The 11,800-nt window shown below is 39.1% G+C and overlaps 1 protein-coding gene across 1 annotated transcript; it reads left to right on the top strand.

Moving 5' to 3' along the window:
• Positions 1-46: 46 nt before the first annotated feature.
• Positions 47-11,519, top strand: PNO1 (partner of NOB1 homolog (S. cerevisiae)). Its single transcript, XM_012646500.1, has 7 exons — positions 47-374; positions 591-740; positions 2,204-2,287; positions 2,486-2,546; positions 2,777-2,894; positions 9,922-9,992; positions 11,018-11,519. Exons 1-7 carry the CDS (start codon positions 168-170, stop codon positions 11,083-11,085), a joined length of 759 nt encoding a protein of 252 aa, XP_012501954.1. The 5' UTR covers positions 47-167; the 3' UTR covers positions 11,086-11,519.
• Positions 11,520-11,800: the final 281 nt, after the last annotated feature.

The following is an 11,800-nucleotide window of genomic DNA, read 5'->3' as shown; positions in this document are numbered from 1 at the left end:
GCCCTCACCAAATCCTGCCTCAGGTCCCCGGCGTGGGACTTCTCGGGGAAGGGGGCGGAGCCCTGAGGTTGGTTGGCGAAACCCAGCTCCTGCGCGGCGCGCCTGCGCGGTGCAGCAGCGCACGTGTTGAAGCCGGAAGCGCCCGGCGGAGCTAGAGATCTCTGAGGATGGAAGGCGAGATGGAGGCGCAGAGCGCTGGGGCCGAGGACGGCTTCACCCAGGTTACCCGCAAGGGTGGCCGGCGGGCGAAGAAACGACAGGCTGATCAGCTGTCTGCAGCGGGGGAGGGCGTGGACGCGGGCCGCATGGACACAGAGGAGGCTCGGCCGGCGAAGAGGCCCGTCTTCCCGCCCCTGTCCGGGGACGGGCTCCTGGTACTGGAGGGGCTCCTGGGACAGGGACGAGTGGAAGGCCAGAGGCGGTTGAAGCTGGTGGCCGCTGGGTGTTGTTGAAGCTGCAGGGGACTGTTCTGTGATTCTTCTGAAGTTTAGTTCAGTGAAAGGAACTAGTTTCTGTGGATCAGGTTTCATTTTACAACTCCACTCTCATTCCTCCGTACGTCTCCTGAGTTGTATGTTCTTTTATTGCAGAGTGGGAAAGAAGAAACAAGGAAAATTCCAGTCCCAGCGAACAGATACACACCATTAAAGGAAAACTGGATGAAGATATTTACTCCTATAGTAGAACATTTGGGACTTCAGATACGCTTTAACTTGAAATCAAGGAATGTAGAAATCAGGGTAAGGAGAATCTCAACCATATCCGAATATACTAGGTTTTCTCCCCTACAGGGATGAAAAGGCATGAGTAGACTTTCCTTAATGGGACTTATTCTGTTAAGTGGTTTCCTTCTAGTTTTTAAGTTTATCACAGTGAATTTGAACTTCCCAAATGCTTTCAAAATCTTCATTCAGTACAAATATTAATTGAATTCCTAAGTTGGTTCTGAAATTATACTAAATACTGGCTTAATGTTTGTGTGTATCTTGTATAATGTTGTGTGTTGAATTGAGAAAAGGCCAAGTAAAGAGATTGTCTTAGACAGAAGTATGTAAGTAATGAACATAAGTACTCGGTGTTTTAGAAACACTGTATAGAGTCAAGGGTCATGGATACATTCTGAGAAATGCATCCTTAGGCATTATGTGAACATCATAGAGTGTACTTACACAAACCTAGATGGTGTATAATATTTATTTACATATATTTTCATATGGAAAACAAATTTCCCAGTACCATTACTGAATATCAATCATTTCTCCTACTTGATCTGCAATTCTGCTATCTAGTACCATTTATCAGGTTTCTGTATGTGCTGCATTATAATCTTATGAGACCACTGTCACAAATGTGGTGGGTCTTTAACTGAAACATTGTTACACGGTGCATGACTGTGTTTTAATGGTACTCTTTTTGGGGAAAAAATATGTTATTATTTTAAGAATAAATATAAATTACATACATATATGTTTTTATTCCATAGCGTCAATCCAGGAGTTAGACATTTAAAATTAATTGACTTGGGGCTTTCTTTTCTGGGTGCCAATTTTATACCAGAATCAATGACCAAAATTAATTATACTTTCCTTTTTAAGGATTTTTATACGATCATCAAGACTGTTGTAGACTCATCTCTGTTAATACAGGATGTCCCAAAAGTCACCGTCCATAGGGAAAATGGAAAATTGTAGCTCGCTCTCCTTTCAAGGCAGATCCCTGCTTAAACCATTCTTGGTTTCTCCTTCAGTACCAGGCATGCAAGTAGTTAGGACTGGGGTTGTTGATGTGGAAAACATCAACATATAAATGATAAAGTCAGAAGATTAGGTCAAGACTCCCAGGGAAGACTGCCTTGAGGGAGAAGAGAATAGGACCAGGTTGGGCCTTGAAGGGATGAACAAAGGATAGAAGTCCTTCAGAGTGTGCATGATTGGGCTGTGCCAGAGTGTCTTCTTGTTAGCCCTGGAGTCTAATCAGTCAAACGGTGGGGTACAGTCAGTCATTTGACAGTCTTTGCGTGGAACTGCCCAGCTCTGGAGCTGGAAAGGTTTTGTTTTGTAAACGAAATACAGGATTTGTCTCACCCAAACCTGGGTCATATATAATATACTGGGGAAAGGTCATTCCTGTTATTTTGTTAGGACATTTTCTGTTTCATTCCCAGCTATAATTTGTACCTCCCCTCCTTTTTTTTCTTTAACAGACTTGTAAAGAAACCAAGGATGTTAGTGCTCTGACAAAAGCAGCTGATTTTGTGAAAGCCTTTATTCTTGGGTTTCAGGTGGAGGTGAGTGATTTCATAACACCTTAAATGGGGACTTGAAAAATATTCAGCGTGAACATTTCAGCGGATTGGGCATTTTTTAAAAATTTGAGCTTTTTAGCTCTAGAGTTTATAAATTTTAGTTTCACAATGCTTTCTACTTCACTGATTCTCAGGTGTCTAAATGGAAGGACCTTCCCAATGTTCATTTTTATATTATAGGATGCACTTGCCCTCATCAGGTTGGATGATCTCTTTCTAGAGTCTTTTGAAATTACAGATGGTGAGTGTGATGGTGTTTTCCTGTGAAATACTCTTTTTGTACTGCTGACTTTCTGTTATGTTGGACTCTCAGTTGTCTAATAGCATCACTTGAGCTATATTATTAGCAACTTTTAAAAAATGTGTATTTTGTGTCATTTATAGGTAAATGTACTTGGTGATTCAACTGTTGGTGGAAGTGGGTGGTGCCCTGGAATAGCTTGCCTTCTGAGGTCTACTTTTCTCATTTAGTTAAGCCACTAAAGGGAGACCATCTGTCGAGAGCAATAGGAAGAATTGCTGGTAAAGGAGGAAAAACTAAATTCACCATAGAGAATGTGACGCGGACTCGGATAGTTTTGGCTGATGTGTAAGTATCTGCTCTTGATAAAATATTGTCATAATTTGTATTTGATCTTGTTAGTTTTTAAAAAAAAGTCGTAACAGTGGTATTTTATGTACAGTGTTGCCACTAAATCTCTGTTAGTACAAATGCTCGTGGACTTATGATGGGGTTACATTGCAATAAACCCATGATGAGTTGAAAATATTGTTAAATCTAAAATGCATTTATTTTACCTACTGAACATCATAGCTTAGGCTAGTCTACCTTAAACGTGCTCAGAACACTTACAGTAGCCTATAGTTGGCAAAAATTATCCAACACAAAGGCTATTTTATGATAAAATGTTGAATAGCTAATGTAATTTATTGAATACTGTGCTAAAAGTGAAAAACAGAATGGTTATTTGTGTACTTGAAGTACAGCAAAGTGAATGCAGATCCCCTTTGTACCATGGTAAAGTGAAAAAAGTGTAAGTTGAACCATCTTAAGTTAGGGACTGTCTGTATATGGTTCTGCGTGACTAGATCATCACCTGATCTGAAAGGAGATTAAGTTAGTTGAGAAAATTCCAGAAATTATATTTTTTTTTCTCATTTAGCAATAAGGGAAATATTTAGAAACATTGTTAAAAGAAATTATATTACTGATGAAGATTTAGATAGTATCTCAGATGAATCTAATAAATCAGAAGGGAGACCAAACAATGGGTGTTTCAAATGCTACTGTGAGTCTTTTAAAAAATATATGCTTTACTTATATATCTGTATTTTCATATAGGTGTATATATACATATGTATGTTAACAGCTTTCATATATAAAAGAAAGGTGACTATTGCACATTGGATAAAAAACTAGAGAACATGGGCCACTCTCGGTGGCTCATGCCTATGATCCTAGCACTTTGGGAGGCCGAGGCAGGAGGATCACTTGAGGCTAGGAGTTTGAGACCAGCCTGAGCCATGTAGTGAGACCCCATCTCCACAAAAAATAGAAGAATTATCCGGACGTGGTGGCACTCGCTTGTAGTCCTAGCTACTAGGGAGGCTAAGGCGGGAGGATGGCTTGAGCCCCAGGAGTTTGAGGTTGCAGTGACTTAGGATGACACTACTGTATTCTAGCCCAGGTGACAGTGAGACCCTGTTGCAAAAAAAAAAAAAAAAACTAGAGAGCAGTTATGAGTGAATGTAAATAAGATGATATTGGCTTAAAATAAGGGTAACAGAAGTAAAGCTGGGATTATCCCTCTCTGAGGTTGGAACTGTTTTGTTTCCAAGTTGGAGGTCTTACAGCCAGATGGCTCAGAGGATATAATGCCATGCCGTGAAGTTGGGAAACAAAGCAGTTGACTGAGAGGAGGGCTCTGACTTAGATTAAATCCAGAAATAATTTCATTTAATATCATCTCATTTTTGCTCTAAACTGAAAGGCACAGCATTATTTAGAATCTGTATTTTACACATTCTTTATACTTTAAGGATAATTGTAATACTATGTTGATGGTCCTCTTTACCTAAAACTAGGGTATAATATTTTTTTATTTTATGGATTGACCGCTAGAGTTAGAAATATGGAGCCATGTGAAAAGCTTTTTGGAACTGGAAGTTTTTAAAATGTGGAAATGTACACTACATTTTAAAATACTATATGTAGATGTTCCCCAGCTTACAATGGTATTGTGTTTCGATAAAACCGTCATAAATTGAAGATATCATAAGTCAAAGTGTGTTTTTGCCTTAGGATATTTCAGCGCATGATGGGTTTGTCTGGAGGCAGCCTCATTGTAAGTTGAGGAGCGTACTGAAAGTGTGTCACTTTCGGGGCATCCTGAAGTTGAAAAATCTTAAGCGGAATCATCGTAAGTCAGGACTGGCTGAATAGCCCTAAAAGCTTTTGTGACTTTAGAAATCCAAAACTGTCAACTAATTTGCAATGAGATTAGGGTTACTATGTCATTAAATTTATAATTTGTATATTTATAAGTGTTAGCTTACAAGTTGAACCAATTTTTAATAGCTTTACTGTGGCACAATTTACATACAATAAAATTTGCCTGTTTTAAGTATCTAGTTCAATGAATTTTTGGCAAGTGTCATATAGTCCTGTAGTTCTACCACACTTACACAGTTCTATCACCCTGAAAATTCTCTTGTGCATCTTTGTGGTCAGTCCTCTGCCCCCACTGTGTTCCCAGGCAACCACCGCTCTACTATGTGTCACTGTGGTTTACCTTTCCCAGATATTCATTTAAATGGAAATGCATAGTATGTAGGTTTGGGTGTATGACTTCTTTTAATTAGTATGTTATTTTGAGTTTCTCCACTTTTTTGGGTATGTCAGTAGTTCCTGTTTATTGCTGAATGAGCAATGCAGAGGTTAGGGGTGCCAACTCCCCATACAGTCGAAAATCCACATACAACTTGACTTCCCTAAAACTTGACTACTCCTACTGTTGACTGGCAGCCTTATGGATAACATAAACAGTTGATTAACATGTATTTTGTATGTTAAATGTATTATATACTGTATTCTTAAAGTAAGCTCTAGCTTTCTCTAGAAAAGAAAATGTTATTAAGAAAATAGTAAGGAGGAGAAAATATCCTTACTGTTCATTAAAGTGGAAGTGGATCATCATAAAGGTCTTCATCCTCATCATCTTCGTGTTGAGTGCTGGCTGAGGAGGAGGAGGAGGGGCTGGTCTTGCTGTCTCGGGTGGCGGAGGCAGAAGAGGTGGAGGAGGTAGAAGGGGAGGTGGGAGAGGCAGGTAACTCTGTTAACTCTGTTTAACTTTATGGAAATACATCGTAATTTTTGTCTGACTTTTGCTTTTTCATTTCTCTAAAAATGTTTCTGTGTGGTACCAGTCCTCTTCCACCATTTGTTTAGCTTTAATACTTGTGTCATGGAAGGGTCCATGTTGTAAAAGAAGTCAAAAGGCAGTTTTGAATAATCGGAACCCTTCTGGCAGATTGGTGTCCATTTGTTATCAGGCTCAGCTTCTTTTACATCTTCCTCCTCCTCGTCTGGCACTGGTTCACCGCACTCATCTCCATCGAGTCTTCTGTTAATTCCTCTGCTGTGACGTCTGTCAGCTTTTTTGAATTTCTCCAAGATCTGTGTCTTGAAACCCTCACCCCCCACCTTTTTTGCCATATCCACAATATCTTTCATGATTTCCTGGATTGGCTTTGTTGTAAAAATTCTGTGAAGTCATGGACAACATCTGAACATAGTTTTCTCCAGTGGGAATTAATTGTTTTGGTCTTGGTGGCTTTCACGGCTTTTTCTATAACAATCATGGCATCTTCAGTGGTGTAATCCTTCCAGATTTTCGTGATGTTCTGAACTGTATGGGGATTCTTTTCCATAGCATTGATAATCCTTTCCATAGAGTACTGTGTAATGAGCCTTAAAGATCCTTGTGACTCCCTGATCTAGAGGCTGAATTAGAGACATTGTATTTGGGAGCAAATAAATTACTTTGGCATCTTTGGTGTTGAGCTCATGGGATTCTGGGTGCCCAGGGGCATTGTCCAATATCAAAAGAACTTTAAAAGTCAGCCTTACTGGCAAGGTACTTCCTGACTTCAGAGACAAAGCCTCAATGGAACCAGTTCAGAAAAAGGGTCCTCATTGTCCAGGCCTTCTTGTTTTACAACCAAAAGACTGGCAGCTGGTGTTTGTCTTTGCCCTTTAAGACTTGGTGGTTAGCAGCTTTGTAGGTAAAGGCAGTCCTGATCATAAACCTGATTGCATTTACACAAAACAACAGTTAGCCTATCCCTTCCTGCCTTACATCCTGGTGCTTGCTTCTCTTCCTTATTAATAAATGTCCTTCTGGCACTTTTTCCCAGAACACAGTGCTTTCATCTGCATTAAAAACCTGTTGAGGCAGATATTCCTTCTCCTCAATGATTTCCTTTCTTTCTTTTTTTTTTCCCCCCCAAGACATGGTCTTGAGGGTCTCACTCTGTCACTGGGCTGGAGTGCAGTCCTATCATAGCTCACTGCAGCCTCAAACTCCCGGGCTCAAGTGATCCTACTGCCTCAGCCTCCTGAGTAGCTAGGACCACAAGTGCATGCCACCATGTCCAGATTATTTTTCTTATTTTCTGTAGAGATGGGGTCTCCCTGTGTTGCCCAGGTTGGTCTCAAACTCCTAGCCTCAAGCAGCCCTCCTACCTCAGTCTCCCAGAGTGCTGGGATTATAGGCATGAGCCACCACGCCCACCCTGTAAGTGTTATTTTTGATGACTTGCTAATAACCTGCCAAAATACACTATACTGTGAGCAAGATATAAAACTAAAAACAATTTGTCCCAGATATATTCAGTGTAGCAGATGGGAAGTAATGTTGCCTATGTGTCTTGAAACCTGCATTCTTTTCCCAACTATTGCACTATAAAGTAGGTTCTTTTAGCAGCAACACTACTCCCACTTAAATATCTATTCTTGTTGTATTTATTTCCTCATCTTCCATGCTCTATTTTAAATAATTTCATTTTTATCAAAATAAGACATACACATAGTTAAGAAAACAAAAGTTTCTGCTACCTGCCTCCATTTCACCCTCTTTAGAGGAACCAATTTCAACTCTTTTAGCTAATTTTAAAAAATTATTTATGTCTCTATTTCTAGATACTTTGCTTATATACAGCTTCCTGATTTATTTTTGAGATTCACTATTGACTTTCTACCCTGAAAGATGAAGATTTAGCATTCTTTCATGCCCTCTCTTGCCTCTACCACATACACTCAGCCTTTCTACCACTCCAGCTTACCGATTCCTGTCTTCACCATAGTCACCTGTGCCCTTGGTAGATCAGTATTCAGGAGTTCAATATTGCCTGCGAACAAAAATCAGTGCTCAGTATGTTTATAATTGAGCCAGGTGAAATACTGTGATTACTTTATCTTTCCTTTGCAATATTGTTTTCATTTGAGGAAGTTTTTTGTTTTTTGTTTGTTGGTTGGTTCGTATTTTAATTTAAAGAGGTTTATTCTGTGCTGAATGTGTGTGACTGGCCTGGAGCCCATGGCCTCAAGAAGTCCTGAGAAAATGTGCTGCTTGTGGAAGTAGTTCTTGTGTGTCTGTGTGCTTTCTTAATTTTCATTGTACTAATTCAGTAAAAATCTATTCATTGCCTTTATGTCCTCTTAAAGATGTATCAGACATTTTAGAAATCTCTCCTAGAGGATTTTCTTCCAAACATACCCCTGCCCTCTCTGCCTTCATCCTTGGTACACTATGGCCATCGTGGGTTCACCTTTCACCTTAGCTCATTTGCTGTTAGAATCCTTTGGTTCTTGGAGTCTCTTCTCGGAGTTCTGCTTCTCAATATTCCCAGTGCCAAATTATGCATCAGTTGTAGTTGGGTCTGCAAAGTTAGTTCCTGCCCATCTATCTGCTTTTCACCTTTCTGGATTCCTCTTATTCCTTTTGAGTTTATGTCTTTACTGTTATTTTAGTGAAGTTTGGGGAAGGAGCATATCTAAATGTGTGTTTTGAACGCATTTGCAGGTATCTTGAGGAAAAGCGTTACAGAGGGAAGAAAAAGCACAGAGGTCCTGAGCTGAGAGCACGTCTGGCAAAAAGTGAGGGGGCCTGACTGGCTTGGCAAGATACGCAAGGGGCAGCGTGGTAGATGAGGTCAGAAATAACAGGGCCTTGAGGTCACCATAAGGACTTTGGCTTTTACTCCAAGAGTATGGGAAGTCATTGGACAATTGTCAGCTGAGTGGGGGAGGCAGGATGTGAAGGGCAGTGCAGGTGGGTAGGGTCAATAGTTGGGAGGTCCTGGTGGGGTCAAAAGATTATTGATGTTGGTAGATGAGGTGGTATGAATTGGAATTACAGAAGGTGGTAGAGGGAGAGTTGGATGTTTGAAATTGAAATTGTGGAGGAGTTGCAGTTTTTGGTAATGACCAAGTCCAGGGTGTGACCATGGCAGTGAGAGGCTGGAGTAGGGCAGAAAACAAGATCCAATATTGGTATAAAAGATGTCAAGGACCAAGAGACCAGGCATTAGAATTACCACCTTCATGGACATTGAAATTATCAAGAATGGTGATGGGAACAGTGAGAGAAAGCCAGCCAGGAGCTAAAGTCTTCGAGGATGATCCACAGGGCCTCTGAGGACCAGATGGCGTGGTAGGTGATGTGGGCCGAGCGCAGATTCAGAGCTGAAGGTGTTTTAAGGGAGGAAGGAGGGGAGTGCTGGTCTGGATGTGGCATAAAGAGCCAGAAGGCACCTGCCCCTCCTCCAGGACCAGTGGTATGTGGTGTGTGAAGGAAAAACTGGCCACCATTTGAAAGCTGAGTTTTAATTAAAGTAAGAAGGTGTGAAGGGAATGTTAACAGAAGTTGAAGATATGGAGGATTTAGCTGATAACTATTGTAGAGGGCACAGTGAAAACACTTTGGAAGATGGACTCAAATAGTCGAAATTCTGATTATCTATCTTATTTGAGTAATTCAGTAAGGAAAGCCCATTAAAAGGTCTGGAATGATCCTCAGAGTACTTAAATTCAGATAATCTTTAGAAAACTTTGCAGCTGAAACCCAAATATGTTATAATTGAATACAGTATTATTTGCATTTCTAAGTGTTTAATAATCAACTTTGCCAGTGTGTAAACTTGGGCAGCTTTTTAAACTTTTTGTAAACTTCTTTCTTCATCTGTAAAATGGAAGTAACATCTACATAATGAAAAAGGTCATGTGAGGATTAAATGAGAACATGTATATAAAGCCCCTAGCACAGAGAAAGCACTCACTGGATGGCAGCCTGTATTAACCAAGAATCTTAAAGAACTTTTTGTTTTTGTTTTTTTATTTTTTATCTTTTCTAATATTTTTTTATTGGGATATAATTCATTATATCATAAAATTCACCATTCTTAAAGGTGGTCTTTAGTATATTTACAGAGTTGTGCAGCCGTCACTACCACCTTCATTTAGGAATCTGGATCCATCATTTTCCAGTTTTTGGCTTATAAGACTTCAGTAAGGAAATGCTTTTTGTTACCAACTTGTCTCATTTTATCTCTTTCAGGAAAGTTCACATCCTTGGCTCTTTCCAAAACATCAAGATGGCAAGAACTGCCGTTTGCAACCTCATCCTGGGTAATAGCAGTTTATTTTTTGGTGTTTTCTCAGGAAAGAATAGGGAGTTAATTTAGGGATGCAAACCACATCTGCAAAGCAGTTTAGGGTAATGTTAAAGATGGCAAGTAGAAACCCTTGGGAGTTGGCAAATGTGGACCTAGAGAAAAAAGTAGAAATATTTTTGCTTAGGTTACATTTGTCTGCTAGAGAAGAGAAAGTGTTTGCTGGGTAATATTGCTTAGATCTGTGCTGCTTTCCCAATGAGGTACACAGCAGAGCCATTCCAGACTAGCCGGGAACATCACATTTTAGGTTCAACAAAAAAGGAGCTGCTGAATAGCTTTGATCAATTCAATTGATCCATTTAATCCCATTTTCAGGATCCTGCAGCAAAGCCAGTAGTACTTTATGATAAGAGTCATAGAATCCTAAAAGCTTGCTCAGAAAGTACTGGGGATTTTACTTTGGTGCCCAGGTCTGGCTAACTGGCTTCTTTTCGAAGTATTTTGACAACTCAGTGCTTTTGGCTCTTACAAATTTAAAATGTCTTTTGGAGACTATTTGGGTATGATTTCCTTAAAAGCTTTTTTGGTTTAAAGTAGAGCCAATAAAAAAATGTCCCTGTTCTTTTTAGGGTTGTAGACCCTTTTCCATGTACAGTTGGTCCTCTGTATCTACAGGTTCCACGTCTGCAGATTCAACCAACTGTAAATCAAAAACATTCTTAAAACACAAAAAATAACACAAGAAAAAACACTGCAAATAAAAAAATACTGTATAACAACTATTTACATAGCATTTACATTGCATGAGGTATTATAAGTAATCTAGAGATGATTTAAAGTATATGGGAGGATATAGGTAGGTTATATGCACATATACTATTTTTCAATAAGGGACTTGAGCATCTGAGCATTTTGCTGTTTGCAGGGGTTTTGAAACCCTGCCACAGATGCCAAGGGATGACTGTAGTTTCTGTCTATGTGAGTATATTTGTATACATGTATTATACATATAGAACTACTTTTTTTTTTCCTTTGCAGGAAATCCTCCATCAAAAGTTTATGGCAATATTCGAGCTGTGGCTAGCAGATCAGCAGACCGATTCTGATTTCAAATCAGAGACTTTTTATTTTGTCTTTGGACTCTAGGAAAAAGACCTTACACTCTACAACTCATCACAAGAAACCATGTGAAGAATTTCAGTCATTTTAAGCCTTGGTCACTTCTTCCATTCTCTGCCAGAGCATAAACAGAAAGGAAAGGTGTAGTAGTATTCACACCTAACAGCTTTTAGGAGTATTTAAATATCAAAGTCAAATACCATTATTATACTTACACATTAGGTATAATTTATAATTTTTTTTCATTTTAAATTGTATGTAGCAGATCTGCATAGTTTGTAATCCTCTCATTTGGAAGGAAACTTCTTGCTCAAACAGTTCTATGTGAATTTGTAAGTTTTTATTTATAAATTTATAAAATGTTATAAATTTATAAACATTTCTTCTTTATAAATTGTAATTAAAAGGATCATCTCAGAAACCCTCTCTATGAAACCCATCCCTTCTTAAATACTATGTGGTGTGTGAGCTTTTTAGTATTAGGTCATAAATAGCAGTTTTAGCTATACTGTATGAATTAATAAGGGCTAATTTTTATACCTGTTTTGCAGTTTTTAAAATTAAAGACCTACGTCGTCACAAGATTGATATGAGGAAAGAGTTTTATTTTTCAAATAAGCGTTTAGTGAAAGTAGTCAGACATTACCAATATTGAGTATACAGATGCTCCTCAACTTATGATACATTCATGTCTGACTAAAC

This window comes from Propithecus coquereli, unplaced genomic scaffold (genome assembly GCF_000956105.1).
Source record: "Propithecus coquereli isolate 6110/MARCELLA unplaced genomic scaffold, Pcoq_1.0 Scaffold243, whole genome shotgun sequence".
Lineage (NCBI taxonomy): Eukaryota > Metazoa > Chordata > Mammalia > Primates > Indriidae > Propithecus > Propithecus coquereli.
Note: the sequence above shows the minus strand (reverse complement) of the source record. Positions and strands in the feature narration are given on the sequence as shown.